Below are 21,213 nucleotides of genomic sequence, written 5' to 3'. Positions count from 1 at the left end.
TAATTATTCACTATGATTTTTCCACTACATAAAACTCTAATTTATAGAGTTACAAGATACGTAAAACAGAAGCTAAAGATATCCTTTTGGTTGACTTGAAATCTAGGAACATAAATATAAATTTAAAAATAAACAACCTAATCAGATAAGATAGTTGTTTAATAAACAAATCTAATATGATCTTTTTTTAAATAATACAAATTTAAACTAATTGAAAAACGTAATCTTTCAACACTTCCCCTTAAGTTGGTGAATAGATATCTATTATTCCCATCTTGTCTGCCAAATCTTCAAAACTTTGTCTGGACAGCCCTTTGGTGAGTATATCTCTTATTTGTTGCGTGGTTGGTACATAAGTCTTGCATATCACTCCATTTTTAATCTTTTCCTTGATGAAATGCTTATCCACCTCTACTTGCTTCATGCGGTCATGGTGAACTGGGTTGTGGGCAATGTAAAATAACAACATTATTATCACAAAAAAGCCTCATAAGTTTCATACTTGTATCTTGAGTTCTTCCAACAGGCTTTTAAGCTAGATCAGCTCTGATGTTCCTTGTGTTAGTGCTCTATATTCAACTCCACACTACTCCAGGCCATAACATCCTGCTTCTTGCTTTTCCATGTGATTAGGTTTCCCCATACAAAAGTGTAGTATCCTATTGTTGACTTTCTATCATCAACAAAACTTGCCTAGTCTGCATCTGCATAAGCCTCCACACCCCTCTTCTCATTTTTGCCAAGGAATAGCCATCTTCCAAGTGTAGTCTTCAGGTATCTCAATATTCTATGCACAACATCCAAATGTTTTTGAGATGGGTCACGCATATACTGACTAACTAAACTCACTACAAAAGCTATGTCAGGTCTTATGTGAGCAAGGTATATTAGTTTTCCAATCAATCTTGGGTATCTCCCCCCATGGATTACTTACTTTCATTCTTAGTTTACCATTTCATTCTATAGGTGTCTCAAATGGTTTGCAACCAAGCATGTCTGTTTCCTTCAATAAGTCAATTATGTATTTCTTTTGTGATATAGAAATCCATTTTTTTGTTCTAGCCACTTCCATGCCCAAGAAGTACCTCAATTGACCTAGATCCTTGATCTCAAATTCTTGTGCTAAAAATCCTTTTAGTCGTGCTAATTCCTTTAAGTCATCTCTCACAAGAATAATATAACCTACATACACTATTAGAATAGCCACTTTCCCATTTTAGAAGTCCTTGAAGAATAATGTATGATTTGTTTGGCCCTAGTTGTACCCATATTTCTTTATAGACTTTGTGAAGCGATCAAACCAAGCTCTTGGTGATTGCTTCAGCCCATAGATAGATTTTCTTCAACCTACATACGTTTCTACCTTCATTACCCCCATGAAATCCTGAGGATAAGCCCATATACACTTCCTCATCAAGTTCCTTATCAAGGAAAGCATTCTTCACATCCATCTGATGAAGTGGCCAATCAAGCTTTGCAGCTAGTGATAATAGTACTCTAATGGTATTGAGCTTAGCAACCGGAGCAAAGGTCTTATTGTAATCCACACCAAAGGTTTTGAGTAAAACCTTTGCCTACTAGTCAAGTCTTGTATCTTTCTATATTGCCATTCAATTTATACTTGATGGTGAACACCCATTTGCAACCCACTGGATATTTCCCTTTTGGTAGCTCCACGATATCTTAAGTATCAGTCTTTTTTAAGGCTTGCATCTCTTCCATAACTATAACTTCTCACTCGGAAAATTTTAAAGCTTCATGAATGCTTGTAGGTACTTTTGCATCTATAATTTTTTCACTTAAAGCCCAATATGATGAAAATATATTGCTATAGGACAAATAGTTGGATATTAGATGCTCCGTGCATGATGTGATACCTTTCCTAATTGCAATTGGCATGTCCAAATCATTTTGTTGTTGCAATATATCTTCTTGTTGATTGCTCAGGAAATCTGAGACTCCTTCACATTTAGGATTTGGTAATGCTCTTGGAGTGTAATAACAAGTACTTCCTGAGAAACTTGATGTTTTGATTTTCACAAATAAACATGGAGCTCGGGTTGGTAATTAAGCTTAGGTAGATATCTTCCTATTTCTAACTTTTTTTTTTTTTATGTATTTTCCATAATTGTTAGTGGCATAATTGACTCAAATAAAGGTTTGGACAGATTTGATGACTCAGTTAAGATTGGAAGAGGAATAGTTGAGAAATCCTAAATACAATCTTCACTTAATTTCTCCCCCTAAAGAGAAGGATTATTTTAGTATTGGTTGGTCCTTAAAGAATGTAGCATCCTTGGTAACAAACAATTTTCTAGTTTTAGGACAATAATACTTGTATCCTTTTTGGCATGGTGAATCTCTGAGGAAAAGGCATTTTGTGGCTTGGGCATCAAGCTTGGTATTAATGGAGGCATGATCAAAGAGAGTGCAACCAAATGTTTTTATGGGAAGATTTTGGATTAATTGTATGTTAGGATAGGTTTGGAGTAGGATTTGTAAGGAAGTTTGAAATTGGAGTACCCTAGAAGACAATTTATAAGATAAGTGACAGTGAGGATGGATTCTCCCTAAAATAACTTAGGGACATTATTTATGAACATTATGGCACGGACAACTTCTAGTAAATGTCTATTTTTTCGTTCAGTTATGCATTTGGCTTAAAAGTCATTGTCTAGTGACATGTTATTAAAAGGGATGATTGAAAAACTTTTGTTGTGAGTGTCATATCACTTAAAAAACCTCAAAAAATAAATTTATAAGGATTCTCTTGGCAAGTAGAAATAATCAAATTGGAAAGAGCTAGCTTGAGTCTCAAATAGCCACAATGTCCAAATTTTAGTACAAAGAAGCATCTTTATCCATTTTCACCAAAACTTGTGCAAGAAGAACAAAGGGATTTCCAATCCAATGTATTCATGCTCATAGAGATCCTACAGAACGCTAAAGTCAATAGGCTCAAAAGGAATAGAGATCACGTTGAGTCATATAATGAGTCTCCAAATCTACATCTATTCTTAAAAAACTTGACATTTCCTTTTAGCCAAATTACCTAATTACTCTTTTAGTAATTAACTAAAAAAGAACTTAGTTGTGGCACTATCTCAAAAACCTAATGACAATAATTGTCAAACAACACCACTCTTAAGAGGATACATGATAAGTTACCTACTTACCATCCCTAAGGGCATACAATTTTACATATACTCATATGGGAAGAGTCGTCTTTTCATTTAAAACAATGTTGCACACACTTATGCAAGAAAGATCATCTTTTTTTATAAAAAAAAAAATATAATGTTTGTCATTTGATCTAATAGCCTAAAGATCATCCTTTTGTTTTTTGAATAATGTTTTGTCATTTGATCCAATAGCCTTCCCTTACACAAGGAAGCATTTTTTAATATCACCAATACCTATACTTTAAAGCATAAGTTGGAAAGATCTATTATTTAATCAACTATTAGTGGTAAACCATTTTTGATAATGAATTCGTAACTGGCATGTGCATGGATAAGAAGTGGTGTTTCTAGTAATTAGAAGGTACTTGATAAGAGCCATGCATGTGACTTCTTAAAGCTTTAATTCAAATGTTTAGCAATTCCACTAATCAAGGACAGGAAGTTCACAAGGGCAACCGCTTGTTCACATACATTATTTTGTTCCCAGGTCTTTTCTTCTTTAAATTGTGATCCAAAACGCTCAAATATAGATGGTCATAGGCTTCTTTGGAGTCCTATTAAGGAGTTTCGTTCCTCTTTGAGAAAGAATCTCATTTGGTGGTTCGAAATTTCATTAAGAATATGCGATTTTTAGCTACACACAATTAAGAGGGAGAAATAGTTTAGTGAAGATTTGTATGTTAGTTTTTGAGCTACATAAATATTGTGAAGATCCTCCCAACCATCAAGGGGATTGCAGTTCTTATGAGTTTAGGGATATATATCTACAGTAGGGAGGTGGAAGGTAATAAGGAGAGGATGAGATGATTATAAAAGTATCGTTTCCTAACCATCACGTCTCTATCTTCGTTTCCTAACCATCACGTCTCTATCCTTGATCTTGAAAGAAATATTCCTTGGATGCTATAGGCCATCTATGGTATCAAGTACAAACGATAAAGCCCATTTGGAATTAGTTGGTTGACATTGTAACGGGAATTTCGGGCCCTTAGACTGTGATAGAAGATTTTAACGTAATGTTGTTGCCCAATGACAAAAAAGGTGGTTCTAACCCTCATTTGTTTCAACTCAACCCCTTCCAAGAGTGCGTCGATGCATGTGGGCTCATTGACTTGGAATTTTGAGGTATCCCCTTTACTTAGCATGTACAACAAGCATTCCAAGTATGCAACTATATTTGAACGCATAGATAAGGTGCTTATTAATGCTAATTGCAAAGCGATGCTTGGCTTAAACCCATTACTTGTGTTAATTTGAACCATGCTCCAATTTGTCTATCTTCTCAATTCAGCAACCAATACTCGTGGAGACCCTTCCATTTCAAAGCCATGTGGCTCACTAGGAAAGATCTATGAGAGGTAGTGGTTGATGTTTGGCTATCATTGTTTGACATAGCCATCTCAAATGATGCAAGGGTCACAGACATATGGGAGAAGTAAAGGGAAAGGGGGAGAGTGCATTGGAGTCCTTGTTTCTCAAAACAATTTCCTAATTGAGAGGCCTTAAAGTGCTACTGCCTTTCCCTTGAAACTTCAAAAGTATACAATGAAGAGGGAGGAGGAAAAAAGATTGATTTGGAAGGATCCGAAGGGCAAAAATTTCTTAGTCAAAGACTTCTACTCTTGTTTGGAACTCTTAGTTTTTGAAAAAAGTTTGATTCTTTACTTAGGAAGTAGTGTGGGGGTGAATTTTGATAATGGATTGGTTAAAAAGAAAATGATAGAAGTTGGCTAATAAATGTCATCTTTCCAAGGTTGAGGAAGAATCACCTAATCATTTCTTCTTCATGATGTTAAATAAGAACTTTGTGACACTTGTTAGTCTCTTTGTTTGAAGTGGAGTAGGTGTTTCCTTCTACAATCAAAGAGACTCATTTAAGTTGGCATGAGACATTTTTGGAAAAGAAGTGTAGAACAAAATGTTGAGTTGTCCAATTGTATGACCGTAAATCTTTGTTGTAAATAAAATATTAAAGCCTAAATACATGATAACTCTGGCCAAGAAGAACCAAAGATAGAGTTACCACGACTTTGTAGTATTCCGGTTTGTCGTCCTCTGAGATCAGTTCTAATATGTTTATTTGTTTATAGATTCAAAGCTAATTCAAATAAATCATAATAAAATATGGATGAAAATTTCCTAAATAAACCTATTTAAATTATAGAGTAATTATTGATTTTTAATTCAATTAATCAAGAATGGGGGTCCACAATCCAACTTCGAGTATAAACCTTTAGGCGAAACAAGGGTATATAATTTAATAGTCTTAAGGTAATCAAAATGCATGGTCTAACGAGATCAACCTGAGTTTCACACCTCAGAGTTGATCTATATCCTAACTTTTAATATTTTTATTCCATTGAATTACCTAATAGATGAATGAACATGAAATCTAGGTTTAGATTTAAGGTTTTTAAGCTTTTACCATTCTATGTAGATTTGCCTTAGGGTAGATAACAATGATAAAACCTTTGATAACTAGAGATCAAGACTTACCAAGAATCTCTAGTATCAAGGAATATGTGATTGTATCATCTCCTAAGTCAAACTAACTTTAAAGGGTACTTTGATCTCAATACTAGTGCCCTAACCTTTCATTCATTCCATTATTAATCCGGTTTCACCCATTGTTTCCCTTGGATCTAACTCTAGGTTTTCATGTTTCAGCCCAAGATGACTTTTTAGCCTCTTGTGGGCATGTCCTCACATACATAGGCCATAAAAGAATAAGAAAGAACCATTTTTGATTTCAAAGAAATTAAAAACAATAATTTATTCAATAATAAAAAGAAGAAAGAAAACAAACCAAGAACAACCTATAAGGTCTTCTTTTCTCCCCCCAAGAATCGTCAAGCCATCTCTACTCCTCAAAATATCAAGAACTCCCTAGAAAAACTAAATATCGAGTTTTTATAGTTTCCACTAAAAAACGTAACAGGTGGCATGTTCCTATTGGCCACTTATTTTACAAATAATTACCTAAAATGACTAAAAAAAAATAATAAAATAGTGATTTCTAGTTGTGTGGAGCCCACTTAGGGCAGATGACGTGCCCAAGATGCAATTCCTGAAGTATAGGAGGTGAACTATCAATGTGGCAGTATGTGAATTCGAAATTGGGGTCATTTCGAATTGGATTTTGAATTCATAAGTTGAATTTCGAAATCATTTCGAAATGGTCTTTTAGCTCTGCACAATTATCTTCAAATGGCCATAACTTCTTCATTTCAACTCTGATTTGCACATCATTTGAAGTGTTGGACTCATGACTTCCCAAGCTTCAAAACGATATATAGTATGTATAAAATGGACTCCAGAAAGTGCTCCGAATTTGTCCTCAAAGTTGGAGTATATGTTATTAGATTTTTGAGTTCTAAATTTCCATGCAACTGAATCTTGCTTCATGCTTCATTTCCCATGTTTTCTTTCCTTCTTTCTTACTCCATAATGGTCATTTCTCATGTTCCAAACTCGTGATATCTGCGTCTTGCCTTTCCTCATGGTCCATGAGTCTTGACTCACTTATTTCCTCATTTAACATTTTCTTTATCTTTCAAAATTTAAAGTGATTCAACTTGCACCTTTTTCTTCCCTTAAACCCGAGATAAATCTCCAAAATACAACTTAAACTCATTTCTAGGGCCTTAGCTTCGATTTAGGTCAAGTTGGGTGATTTGAGTGTCTTTTGGTGCACAAATCATATTGAATATGTGTCATTAGAGCACATATTTTGGCTCCAATCATTGTACTTATTCTAGAAGTTTAATATTTTAACTTAAGCACCCCTTCAACAACTGTGTGGTCTAATTCAAACTTTTGATTTTGAGAGGGTTTAAAAAGATTTGTCATAGAAAATGATTGGAACTAAAAGTGGCATGTTTTAGAAATGAATCAAAATGATATGAGAAATGTAAAACCATGGGAAAAAATTTAGAGGAAAAGGAAACAATTAAAAACATAAAATTGTATTTTGTTGTTAAACTTAGAATAGTCAAGAAAAGATAATTGAGTGTACTATATTATAGGGAAAAATATTGAGGATGCTAAACAAGTCAAATCACATGCCATCCTCATTACTTCCCACCAACTTATCTATCTTGTTTCCGTCCCACATACTTACCTTGCTAGTTGGCTAATGTCTACTGCCTCTAGAAATACACCATAAATCCTTAAAACATAGAGAGAGAAAAACCACATCCCTTAATCAAACAAACAGAAAATCAAAATACAGTTCACACTCTTCTTAGCCTTTTTCACACAAGGCTCTAATTTGGGATTGTCCTCACTTTCTAAATGGATTTAGATTACTAGGGAAAAAAACTATGTTATATTATAAGGAAAAAAATATCAACTATGTTAAACAAGTCAAATCCCTTGTTAACTAGAAATTTGATTTCATTGTCTCATTAAGAAAATTTGGTTATTCAATTCATTATATAACTATAAATAATATCATGTTGAATAACCATTTACCCAAAAGCTTAAGCCATTAAGGAATGGGTGACACCTCTTACATGTGTGACCTAAAACCTACACCTCCAGAGACTATCTTGTCATAGACCAACAAGAAGAATAATTAGATAACATGTTAGACAACCATTTATCTCAAAAGCTGAAGTTATTGGGGGAATTGAGAGATGGCTAACAATACAAAAACTAAAATTAGCCACTAGTGTAATTTAGTCTACCTAATTGATGTAAAGCTTGGGACCAAGCCTCTTTTATGAGTAGTTAAGACAATTTTGAAAGAATTAAGCCAATCGATATATGATTACATCCTCACAACTTGCACTTTAGTTAAGGACTTGTTCCGTTGTTGAAGCGACACTAGTACATGAGTTATAGTGCTTGATTAATATTTGTGATGTAGCAGGACAGTGCCATTTTGGCTGCCACAATAGTGTATGCCATCGCTCAAATGGTGGTGGTCCTCTAGCAAATGTGATTCCATCTTGTGAGTTCACATAACATTAATTGAGTGAAATTTATTTAATAAATTTCACTAATGGATTATACTGGATCCATTCCGTATTAGTGATCTAAAGTTATGGGTGAAACTGCATAAATCCCTGGACAGTTCTCTAACTAGGTAATTAAGTTATTAATGCTTTAATAAATCTGTCTTAGTTCTGATAGTAGTTGCCAAGTAACCTAGTTTTTACTGAGGAAACCCCACCTATTCTCCACACATTTAGCCCAAACATGCCATGACTTAACTTCAACATTTTGCCAAAGCTCCATTCCATTCATAACTACTGTATCTGGGTTATATCTATGTAGTTTTGAGGATTGACTATCATATGGTGGGGGGATCTGCCTTTTTAGTGTCAATTTCCCAAAAATTTTCTAAAAGCAAGGTGTAGGGACTCCCCATTTTTTCATCCTAGACAAGTCCTTTTCTCACCATCTTGGATTGTCAACTTCTGTTGAAACTACACAAGCAAGCAAATTGACATCTCTGGTATTTTTGGTTTCTGCTAGAGTATTTTCTTCCTTGACAGGGACCTTGCTGGTAATCCTACTAGGAGAGCTGTGGAGGTGAGAGCAAAGTGGGAATCATCCCCGGATCAAATTAAGTTGATGAATGCCCATTGGGTAATCTGGGACAGGGAGGGATTGGTGAATTATTAGGGATCACAATGGCTGACACTCGATTGCTGCAACTATCCAATTACCTGATACAGGGAGCCTCAGATACTAGATGTCAATGAAAAAAGTGAGGTCTATGAAAACTTTTGGTGTGTGGTATCACTTGGATTCCTTGCTTGCCTAACAAAAAGAGAATCGGCTTAGTGTGGTGCCAAGAAAATTTTTACCACTTTTGAGTTGTTGCTGCTTCTTGTTGCTTTTGTTTGGAGATCTTTGGCTGTAATTTCTTATCCTTTTTTGGTTAAATTCATATGAATTCTCATCCATTTTAAATTTAATTACTTGATTGTTTCTGAAAAAAATTGTTCGAATAAAGAAAGGAAAAAAGAAATCTCTGTCCCCACTATGAACATTTGTATAATAATAATTAAATGTGCTCTTTCATAGTATAATCTTTCCTGGCATGCCATTCAGTGTATTGTTTGATTCTCTCTTTAACATAACTCAGATATTGTCCTGGACTTAATAATTAAATTGATAGATGAACACATACATTTTGGTACTCAATGGAACTGTGGAGTTGGTGCTATAATCCTGAAAGTAGTTGTTGCATTCTAATTCAGTTCATTGGTACACTCCTAATTCAAAAAGGTCTACATAACTAGTGTTTGTGATTTCAGTTTGGCTAGGATCCTTGCACGTTATCAGAGTCATTTTGAAGCAGAAGGCAATGCCTCTACAGGTGCTAATGAATCAGAGGTAAGCAAATGCTAGTTTTGCCTCTCAATGTTTTTAGCCAGATCCTAAACCAGTTAGAACTTCTTTTACCATTAATTTAGATGACAATAACTACTTCATGTTGGAAATATATACTATCTCACACTATGAAACCAAAAGGCTAAGGCAACCGTTAGTTTCACAGACACATCACTTTGCAGAAGTCATGTAGAGACATCATCATAGAAACAATACTAATCTTACTAAAGTCTGCCTACTCCAGAAACCGTCTGGGATAGTTTAATTTGAATAGAAACCTCTGAACCGCAGGTGGGATTAGAACTCTACTTATGCAAGATGCTTAATTTGTTGATTTGATTGGTATCTGGATAATAATAAACAACTAGGTGACTCTGCCAGTAGACTGTGATTGCGTCATGGGCATGGTTATGGACAACGACCAGGGAATCATGATTGCATCATGAACATATGTGATATCAATAATCGACAACAGACATCTTGTTCTGCCCTAAGGATAACTTCATCCAATTCCTTTTCTTTATTAACATTAGATTGTAGCATCTTTGAAAATAGATATCCCACCCAATTTTCATGAGCTTGAATTCCTCCTCCAACTTGATATTTGTTAGGTTCCCACAGAATAGTATTCAGCTGCTGCGCTCAAAACCTTCATTTAAATATCTGCCCACTGGTAGCAACATCTAAATCTATGCTAGGTAGAACCTTAGAATACAGGGGATAACGACTTAGTAACCTTCAATCACAAGTTCTCATCTGAAAAAGAGCCCCACGCTTGCCAATTTTGCAAGCTGATAGTGATCTAAAACATTCCTTCTAGAGTCTTGCACCAATACTTTCCCAACCAATGTATTGTGTTGATTTAAGTTGGGGCATAACAGAGATTGATACCGCTAATGTAAGATTGACCAACACATGTAACCTATTTGGTCATACAAATTTAACAATGATGATACAAGTCTTACCACTTTTTACTATTTACAGTTGGAAAACAATATACAGGGTATAGTTCCAGTTGTATCGATGTGAATATCGTTGAACAAGCTTTGGCAATAATTATATGGGTCTACAGTAGAAACAGAATAGAATTTCTTGTCATACACATGTGAAATTTGGTTTAAATTTTTTTGCCTGGTCACCCTTTTTGTCTAATATCATATAATACTGATATCATGTATTTGTAACTAATAAAGACTTTTCTCCTCTGTACCACAGAATTGTCACTACGAGTATACAAGAGACTGGACTGAGCTACTGCAGACAGTGCAAAGGCAACAACAAAAACCTCCCTATGTGCTTGTGTGCTTACAAGCTTCATACAATCCTGTAATTTAATTAATCTCATGTTTCCACAGCCAACTTGAAGGGCAAAATGATGAGCAGATGAGCGTGACTGACCTTGTGCAACTAGAGAGAGAACTTGATGCTGCCCTGCTTCAAACCAAATCTAGAAAGGTAACTTCTAAGTTTCTAACAAACTCTTCCTAGTGAAGATCTTAAAATTTTACCTCAATAGCTAAGATCAAAGATGTAGTGCCATGGGCTAACCTGATTTCCACTAGACAATGATGGGTGCTGGAACCTGTTTGATCTTTACTACAGAACTCTTAAAATTCTGCTTCAGTAGTTATCCTATGCATTTTAGTGGACATTGTAACGTAAAAGCTGATGCTATTCTTAACATTGTAAAATAAATTAGGGGCCAATTTGGACTTCAATTTAAGAACAACAGAAGGCAGTAGTCCTACACTACCATGAATCTCAGAAATTTGCCTTTAGTTAATAGTTGTACTGTTTAAGCTCTCAACTTGACACTTTATAATATAGGTTTTTCACATCATTTTTTCTTCCCTTTCTGTCCTCAGAACATAAAAACAAATGTAACATTTTTAATTAGTATATCATACATCTAATTTTTAAAATGTGAGTGGATGTTTCTCAAAATCAAGAGAATCAAAAACTGCCCAGTAATTGATTGTTGGCTCACTCCTTTTTAATGACTTAACTCTCAGTGCTCAACAAGGCTTTACCTGGGAGTGACTTTGAAGGTTTATGATAGAGCGTGATAAACTTGTGGAGGAGTGTCATTCAAGGTAAATTTCAAGGAGGATCAAGTTAGGCTTCTAATGAGGAAAGTGAGTGGTGTAGAGTTTGCCTTTGGAAAGCAATCAGAAAAAGGTGGCAAGAATCACTATCATGAGAGATAGTCCCCAGACAAAACTGTTGGCTGGATGACTGATGTGGGAAGTGTTTGTTGAGACTCTTTTTCAATGCTTTTGATTATACTTCTTGCAGAACTGCTTGGGTGTCACACCTGTGAAAAGGTTGGGGGGTTTAGGGTCATTGATCCCCTTGAGTAGGAGAAGTTTCCATGATATGAAACTTAGCATGGCGTGTGCTTTCTTTCACTACATTCATTATGTCAGTAAGTGAGAATTACTTTGATAAGTTAGTGTGGGCTTGGTGACTTATCTATTAAATCAAATCCCAACTATTAAGCCTGAAAGCTATTTGTTCTTTTCTGGCTAAAGAGATTCACACCTGGGACAACATTTTAAGTTTGTTAATTTATCAAGAAGGTTGTTAGGGGAGATTTTACCAATGAATCAGCTTGGGAATGGGGACTGGTCTCCTACTAGTAAATGCTACCTTGGCAAGCAAGATAAGGAATAATAACATTCTTATTCTTTGGTGGTTCCCTATCCTTAAAGGAGTTGTTGATAGGTTGGCATGAGAGTTTTGTTGGAATAAGCCAAAGATCTTAAAGACCCACCTCTCTTTGCTGGATTAGACACAATTGGAGTCTACGGGCAAAGGCAAGTCCGACTGTGGTAATTAAGAATTTATTCTTACAGTTTGTTCTCTTTTCCTAGCATCTTAGCATCTCTTTGGACTTTTTCGGTTCTTCCCCACTTGATTTTATTGAATTTCTAAGAAAAGGATAGGCACTTGCTTTTCTTGTCTTTTTTTATCCTTTTTTCCCACTTTTGGTTTGCTTTATACACACCCTGTGTACCAGGGTCAGGCCCCTTTCTGTTAGGTGCCTTGTAATATACTTTTCTCATTTGCCTATAAGAAAAGATGATCTTCCTATATTTAAAAGGTCGAGCTGCCTAATCACAGTTTTTAGAATACAACCTAGGCCATTCATTTGACACACTGCTAGTTTTGGGCCTACCATTACGAGTAACTTTTATGCAACTACACACATGTTTGACGAAAACTATCGACTTTATGACAATTTCATGTTTGAGAACTGAAAACTTGAAATTTGATTGAGTTACAACTTATTTATATAAGTAGTATACTAAGGGGAAGAAAAAGGAAATAGGCTTAGGAAATAAAAACAAATTTCTAGTGTTACTTTAACTTGTCTATCTTATTATCAGTATATGGATCTAATTTGATTTGCAGTTCAAATCCCATGGTTTTAATCCATAATCAAATCAGAAAAAATATTCCATGTTTTCCGATACTCCCCCCATCAAAGCTGGTGCATAGATATTATGTGTTCCCAGCTTGTTTATTATAGAATTAAACATGGTGTTTGTGACTCATTTTAGTGAAGACATTTTCTAGTCATTCTGTAGGCATATGTGAGAACAATTGTTAATTGATTTGAGAAGAAATTGGACATCTTATAGGAAACAATGAAAAAATGAAACAAATTAATTTCTAGAAATTAGTCCCAAAAATCATGGGAATTCTAATTCTAACTTCCTAATTTAAATTACTATATACAACTATCAACTTGTCTATTAAGAGGTTGAATACCAACCATTATTTCCTTATTAAAAGGTTGATTAATCAACACTCCCCCTCAAGTTGGTGAATAGATGTTTTCCATTTCAAGCTTGCTAGTAATCATCTAAAAATTTTGACTTGAAAGTCACTTAGGATATTTATCAACTATCTTTTTGTTGAAACACAGGAAGAACAAATGAGGCCACTATCCCTCTTTGATGAAGTGTCCATGAATCTTTGCATGCTTTGTCCAATCATGTTGGATAGGATTATAGGCAATGTTAATGGCCAACCTTTGATCACAGTATAACTTCATTGTTTCTTTCTATTTAATCTTGAGAAAATCGAGAATGATTTTTAACCAAAGAAGTTCACATATTCCTTGTGCCATAACCCTGAATTCTGCCTTTGTGCTTGACTTGCCCATAACACCTTGCTTTTTGCTTCTCCAAGTGACTAGGCTTTCTCCTAGGAATGTGTGGTAACCTAGGATAGATCTTCAGTCTAAAACTGACCCTATCCAGTCTACATCAATGTATGCTTCCAAATTTATGTCCATATTCCTCTTAATCAAAATTCATTTTCTAGAATTGAGTTTCAAATATCTTATAATTTTATAGATTGCCTCTAGATGGCTCTTCTTTGGTGAATGTATGAACTGACTAACCACACTCACAACATAGGCTAAATTAGGCCTAATATTTGACAAGTAAATCAATTTTCCCACTAGCCCTTAGTCCATACCTTGGTCCACTACTGCATCATCCTTGTCATCCACAAGCCTATGATTCTGTTCAATGGGAGTATTGGTTGGCTTACACCCCAACATCTCGATTTTCTTTAGGAGATCAAGAACATATTTTTGTTGTGAAATAAAAATGCCCTTATTCGAATGAGAGACCTCAATACCCAAGAAGTACCTCAGCCTCCTTAGATCTTTAATGTCAAATTCTGCAGCAAGATGTTTTTTAAGCTATTCAATCTTCTAAATCATCCCCAGTCACAACTATATCATCCACATAAACAATTAGAGTTGTGACCTTTCTAGATGTTAAGTACTTGTTAAAGAGAGTTTGATCTCCTTGACTTTATCAGTACTTCATCCTCATCATGACTTTAGCAAATCTCCTAAACAATGCCCTAGGAGATTGCTTAAGCACATATAGCGCCTTCTTTAGTCTACACACAGAATCACTACCAAAGTTGTCATCAAATCCTAGTGGAGCCTCCATATAGACTTCCTCTTCCATATCACTATGTCAGAAGGCATTTTTAACATCAAATTGTTGCAAATACGAAGCAAGATTAGTAGCTAAAGATAATAAGACTTGAAATGTGTTCATATTTGCCATTAGTGCAAAAGTTTCTTGGTAATTCACTCCATAAGTCTAAGTATACCCTCTACCTACGAATCTACTTTTGTATCATTCTAAAGTCCCGTCAGTTTTGTACTTAATAGTGAATACCCACTTACATTTAATTGGTCTTTTCCCTTTAGGAAGTTTTACAACATCCCATGTTTGATTTTTTTCAAGTGCTCTCACTTACTCACTCATGGCATTTTTCTCTCGTGAACCATTTTTGGGATTTCTAAGGGACTTAGGTGACTATGGAAGGCTTTGTGTGAGGGTGACAATTTGTCAAATGAGACAAAGTTGGAAATATGGTGTTTGGTGCATGTTTGGGTGCCTTTTCTAATGGAAATAGACAAATTTAGATAATTAAAGACAAGTTCATCCGCATGCTGCTTTACAAGCTAGTTAACGTGCATGCCTTTTCTAATGGCAATAGGCAAATTTAGATCCTTGAAGACAGGTTCATCCACATGCTTTTATATGGGTTGGTCAATGTGTGGTGAAGAAGGTAAATTAAGAGAAGTAAAAAGTTCAGTACCAAGTGGGTGAGACTTCTTTCTTGAATAGAGTTGTAATAGTGTAGTGATAGTATTGACGGGTATTTTTTCTTCTAATTGTGTCTTAGAGATACCAAGTGGGTGAAAGGGCAAAAAAAGGTCATAGGGTAAGTCAAGATCTGGTGGATTCATTAGAATGGGAGACTTATCTTCTAACAAAGGCTCCCACTGAAGATCAGGTCTAAGGCAAAAGGGTTGCTTTTCCACAAAACATCCATGTATGTGAAGAATGTTTTGGAAGATGGGTGATAAAGTTTGCACCTTTTCTTTGTTGGAGAGTAGTCAATAAAGATACACTTGAAGAGTTCTAGGATCTAGCTTAGTTGTGGTTTTGGTCATGGATATGCATATATGAGATACACCCAAACACTTTAAGGAGGAGTTAGTTGAAACCATTGAAGTCGGGAAAATTTTATGAGAGGATAGCCATTGGGGATCGATGATCCAAGACCTTAGAAGGCATTCTATGTATCAAAAAGACTAGTTTTCCCCTAATAGGACTTAAGGCATATTATTTTGGAATAGTAGGGCTTTTTTTAACTTCTAATCAATGCCTATTTTTTCTTTCTGCAACCTCATTTTGTTTAAATTTGAAACATTGAGCTGAACAGTGGATACTATATGGAAACATAACCCCAAATTTGCAAAAGCTAACCAAAACTTGACTTATAGTGCATCAAGTTGTGAAAGCAACTGGAGTTTATTTGAGCACATAAATATTTAGTACTTTGTTGATTTTTTAATGTATAAAATTAAAAACTTTATTAGTTAATTTGTTATATAGGTTGCAGTAAACATTTATTTGATAAATGTTTACAGATTCCAACCAAGAAGAAGCAACAACTAAATGACTTGGTGTTTGTAAAATACAACCAAGCACATTATGATAGATACAATGTCATTAACCCCATCTTGTTGGTAGATATGGATGAAAGTAATGAGTGATTGGTGGGAGAAAAAGGTGAAAACGACAACTCTATAAATGTGGAGAATAACTTGGTTTTTGAGGACGATGACTTGACATGGGGTGTAGTGGTAAGTACAGCAGTTGTTGGAAATGTGCAGACTTGCACTAGACTTCAAGCAAGATCAAAGAGAGTTTAAAGGGAGTTTTAGTAGATACTACTTCATAACCTGATCTTGAAGAGAAAAAGAGCAATTTTGGGGACATTGAAGAGGGTGATAATAAGATTGGGGACCACCAATCTAATCTAGATAAAAGTTATGGCAATTCTAATTTCAATGATCATTATAGTGATGATACCTAAAGCTTCTTTAGGATGTTCATTCTCTTATTTTGTTTCTTATTTAGATTTTTAGATGTTTAAAAAATTAGAATATACATTTGTACATGATGAATTTCTCTAAACAATATAATTTTTCTTATGTTTAAGGTTTACATAATTATTACTATTTTATTCATTTTATAAGGCATCATAATGGATGAAAATTTAATTGTATTGATTGTTGAAAACAACATTTATATTGGTTAGATATAAAATAGGCATATATATATATATATATGTATCACTTTATCACCTTATTATATAGGCTACCGTCTTATTTTCACCATTTGCCCGAGGATAAAAGGAATCCGATCGGCTTGACATAGTCTTTTGCTTTTGAAAACACTATACCAAACAATTCATATCTTTTATGCTTTTGTGTAGGGACAAGAAGTTGACAATTAATTTAGACATGTGAAATAGATTTAGTGACATACATGTGGCTATAGGTATAGTTCCTTTGGCCAGCAATAGCAGCTAACAATCCATCAACAACTTTGATTTTCTAGTTCTAGAGACAATGACCGTAGATAGTGAAAAAACAAGGTGAATTTCTCATATCTTTTTTGTGGCACTTGAGAGAGTGACCCAAGGACTAGTAAAATCCTTTGAAGCACCAAGGGCAAAAGAATACTTTCTTGATTGTGCTAAATAGCAAGATGCACCACCTTTTCCTAGTTTAGCAATGAAATTCTTAAGCTTATCTATCTCCTCTCTATTCAATCCTTTTATCTCTTGATTGGTGAATGTAGACATGTCTTGACACTTGTTCTCTGAATTGAAGTAAACTTGCCCACCTTTTTCTCCAAGCTTGCCACCTCTTCCATCTCCTCTTCTAAAATATGATGGTTTTCAATGGAATTGTCCAAAGTCTCCTATGTATACTTCAGTTTATTACAATAATTGCACCGAAGTTCATCGTTAAACTCGATTTCCACTCCTATGACCAACAAGAATGGCTCTACCATTATTCAACTTACAAGTTACAAGAGTTGAACTTCCTTAGGAATTATTTTCCAACATAACATTCCTTTGACTTTCTTCTTCTTTTGCAATTGAGAAAACTTCTCCAAATGATGGCAAAGGACTCTTCTCCAAAAACCTGAATTTTCACTTGACCAAATTCTATGCTAAGTCTAGCCAAAAATTTAAATATCCATTTTGGGATTTATAGTCATGTGACTTAAGCCAAAGGTTCTTCATAGTACTATAGTACCCAATCACTGATGAGGTACCTTGCTTTGTGGAATTAATCTTCCCCTTTATCTAAAAGATCTAGGAAACAACTTAAAGCTTGGAGTATGTTTGATGAGCAGCATCTCAAATTCCTTTAATAGCAGCGAGAAATATGTGAGTCCTACTTATCTCCTGTTGCATGAAGTTCCCAATCATCGAGTCTTCTACATCCTAATGAATTTGGGATCATCTTTGCTTGGTTCTAGTCCAAGGAGATGGCTCAGCTTCGTCTCCGCCTCAAGATAGTTGTTTGTCATTTAATTTAAAGGCAGCTTGAAGGTTCTGAATTTGGGATCATCTTTGCTTGGTTCTAGTCCAAGGAGATGGCTCAGCTTTGTCTCCGCCTCAAGATAGTTGTTTGCCATTTAATTTAAAGGCAGCTTGAAGGTTCTGTTAGTCGCCCAATGAGGAGTTTGGTGTTGTGATTACAGTTTGGGTAAACAACAAGGAGTTGACTATGATTTCAGACAGAGCTTCAGTAGAAACTTACTTTTATGGGTTTCTCTCTATTAGGCGATGAAGGCAAAACTCTTTTAAGTTTTTCTCGACACCGAAGGCTGGAAATTTTTTTTTTCATAGAATTATAGTTGTGGCTTTGATACCATTAAAAAAAAATCTCTTATTCATAATCTGTGGAATTACAACACTATGTACAACTTGAAAAAGGAAAGAAAATGATATACAATTCGGAAAAGTAACTAAGATCAAGCAACCCTAGAAAATCAAGAAGAAAATAAAGGATTAACTACCAGAGGAAAGCAAATAAATATTCTACAAATAATATACATAGAAATTCTCACATATTTGTGAGATTTTGTCAACTTTCCCCATAGAATACATTCCATGATTACTAGAAGATATCCACCAGATTCTTCAACAACGTGCATATATTTTCTTATTATCAGTGCATGATATGTTATGTTTGGAATTTCAATACATGGTTGCATGCTCCACCATCATTAGCTGATTGCATCATGAGAATAAACAAATACAATATCTGATGTACTTTTATTTTTTATGCCTACCTCTAGAAGATTACTAATTTGCATAACCTGAACTCACAGCTTATATGGTAGAATTTTATTGTGCTTCTGACTCAATAGTGATTTATACAGAATCAACTAATGATGGAGTCCATAAGGCATCTCCATGAAAAGGTATGCAATTGTTCTGTAATACCTTTTTTTCCCTCATGAAACTTTCTCTGTAAACTCCATTTTGTGCCATGCTATCTTTCAGTAGAATCTTGTAAGATTGTTTTTATCTTTAGCTTCTTGTGAGTCCTTGGGAGTACAGTAAAGCCATGAATTCAATCTTGTTATTTATCAGACCATTTTCATTTTATCAAAAGAAATAAGTCTAAATTCACTAAACTATAATTAGTTGGCTGCTCAGACCACCATGGCTTGATCTTTCCCTAGTACAAGTTTGTTGTCATTACATATGGCTACTTGAGAGACATCTTCCTCCAGTTTCCAGAAAGTCTTAGCTTGATCCTGACTCCCCAAACAAATTTAAGCCAAAAAAAGGGCAGAAAAAAGTAAGAAGGTAGAAGTTTGGCAAAGCACACATACAAGTGACAAACTGTCCCACTATATACAATTTGCCGTGTAAGTCTTAAATTGCTACCTTAGGACATTGCACCCTCTACCTTTTCCATGCCGGAATCATCAAGGTGTTACATCTTTGTGTTCATTTTGAATCATGTGGGTTATATCTTTTCTTTATTTTGGAGCATATGGCAGGAGTAGAGCCAGAGAGCATTTGATGTTCCAGAGCTTTCAGTTCAATCATTCGAAAATTCTCTTATTCAGTCCATCTTTCTTTGGTTTGGAGTTCATTTGCAATGCTGGTTGTCAGACATTGTATGATTTCATTGATCGAGTAGGGCCTCACTAGAGTGGTGTTGGCTCTTATTTTGTTTCTTCTTTTTCAAGCCCTTTGTATGCTTTCTGTGTGCTAGGGGTGTGTCCCCCTTTCTCTGTTTCAGGCCTCTCGGTAAATCCTCTATTTGATCCAAACAGAGGTTATCTGACCCAAGGTCCATGGCCATCTATTTCAATTCCTCTGCCACCAATAGACCTCCTGATATTTTGGAAAGGAGTGATATTTAGTTGTGATCCAGTTTTCAATCACCAAAGCCCACCCCCAAATTTTTGGAATAAGGTTTCCTGCTTTTGATTATGGTGGTCTATACATTGCAGTAGAGCCAGCAAAGTATCAACGAGATATACTTAACAAATACTAGGGTTGTTAAGATGAATAACCCATCACCTGATTGTCGGTGTTCTGATGAATTACCCGTATCTAGACTCAGATACCAGGGTTTCAGGTGAGTTACCCAACACCTGGATACGCACATTCAGAATATAGATATACTTGATATGATTCATATTTAAAGCAAGCTGTAATAGGAGAGAGTGAGTCCATAAATACTACATTGAGTCACTTATTACCCGTATCTAGACTCAGATACCAGGGTTTCAGGTGAGTTACCCAACACCTGGATACACACATTCAGAATATAGATATACTTGATACGATTCATATTTAAAGCAAGCTGAAAAAGGAGAGAGTGCTTCAGTTCATGAATACTACATCAAGCCACTTATTTAAGAAAAATTATTAGGACTAGTTATACAATCGAACACTGATTGGGGAAAATATTAGGATTATGCATACTTCTAGAACCAATAAATATATTACTAAATGCATCCATCCAGACTTGAGCATTTTAAGTTGAATAAAAATCAGAGTGTGTAGATTGAACTGTTACTGCACACCTTGGATTTATTCCATGCATCATTACCATATGAACTACTTCATTGGACAGCTATGTATAATTTTTGTAAGGCAAAATGCAACATCACTCCTGGGCCAAGAATGAGAATCAAAAGAATTTTGGATTGATGTACAGGACAAGCATTGCGGGAAATACCAAAAGTGACACAGTTCTAGATAGTGGATTACATAGTGGGCTGCTTCCATGGTATGGAACATCATGAATGTGAAAATTTTGCCAAAATGGGTACACCTTGACAAATAAAGGGCATGGTATGCTTTCAGATTCATCATTCAGAGATGCGGCTAGGAAATCGTGCAAGCCAATTCATATGAAAGAAATAAACTACGAAACAGCTGATATGTTCATCAATGTAAATCTAAATGAACATGAACCATTAGTATGTCACAACACACCCTCATCTATAGATAAAGAAACAGGCATTCATTGCATAATGTAATGCTTATGAAAAAGCAGCATTGAATAAAGACATACATTTGTTTTGCTCTGCTCTGCTAATGGAGATATATGTATATTTGGTCTCAAACAGGAAAGGATGCTGAGGCAAGAAAAGGAGCTTCTAGAGAAAGAGGTAACCGCTCTCTTCCTTTTCCTGTAGGAAAACATAACACGGTCACTCACACTCACCACGATGTACGCCTTTCTAACAATAACTGATAAAGATAGTGCGTCTAAAAAGTGTGCCAAAAAACACTAGAAAGAAAC

General features: G+C 35.1%; 1 protein-coding gene and 1 long non-coding RNA gene across 3 annotated transcripts in view; one reads left to right on the top strand and one right to left on the bottom strand.

Annotated features, from left to right (window-relative positions):
• Positions 1 to 21,213, top strand: part of LOC117922950 (MADS-box protein FLOWERING LOCUS C-like) — a 72,308-nt gene that overhangs the window by 50,527 nt on the left and 568 nt on the right. The window contains exons 2-6 of the mRNA XM_034841190.1: positions 9,452 to 9,530; positions 10,743 to 10,798; positions 10,883 to 10,982; positions 18,821 to 18,862; positions 21,038 to 21,079. Of these exons, the coding sequence (XP_034697081.1) occupies positions 9,452 to 9,530; positions 10,743 to 10,798; positions 10,883 to 10,982; positions 18,821 to 18,862; positions 21,038 to 21,079 (319 nt within the window). The remainder of the gene's footprint in view (positions 1 to 9,451; positions 9,531 to 10,742; positions 10,799 to 10,882; positions 10,983 to 18,820; positions 18,863 to 21,037; positions 21,080 to 21,213) is intronic.
• The window catches only part of LOC117922958, a 39,980-nt gene that overhangs the window by 18,672 nt on the left and 95 nt on the right, over positions 1 to 21,213 (bottom strand). For both annotated transcript variants that reach the window (XR_004652590.1, XR_004652591.1), the window contains exon 2: positions 20,983 to 21,100. This is a non-coding gene — a long non-coding RNA (uncharacterized LOC117922958). The remainder of the gene's footprint in view (positions 1 to 20,982; positions 21,101 to 21,213) is intronic.

Source organism: Vitis riparia, chromosome 1, assembly GCF_004353265.1.
Source record: "Vitis riparia cultivar Riparia Gloire de Montpellier isolate 1030 chromosome 1, EGFV_Vit.rip_1.0, whole genome shotgun sequence".
Taxonomy (NCBI): Eukaryota; Viridiplantae; Streptophyta; class Magnoliopsida; order Vitales; family Vitaceae; genus Vitis; species Vitis riparia.
Note: the sequence above shows the minus strand (reverse complement) of the source record. Positions and strands in the feature narration are given on the sequence as shown.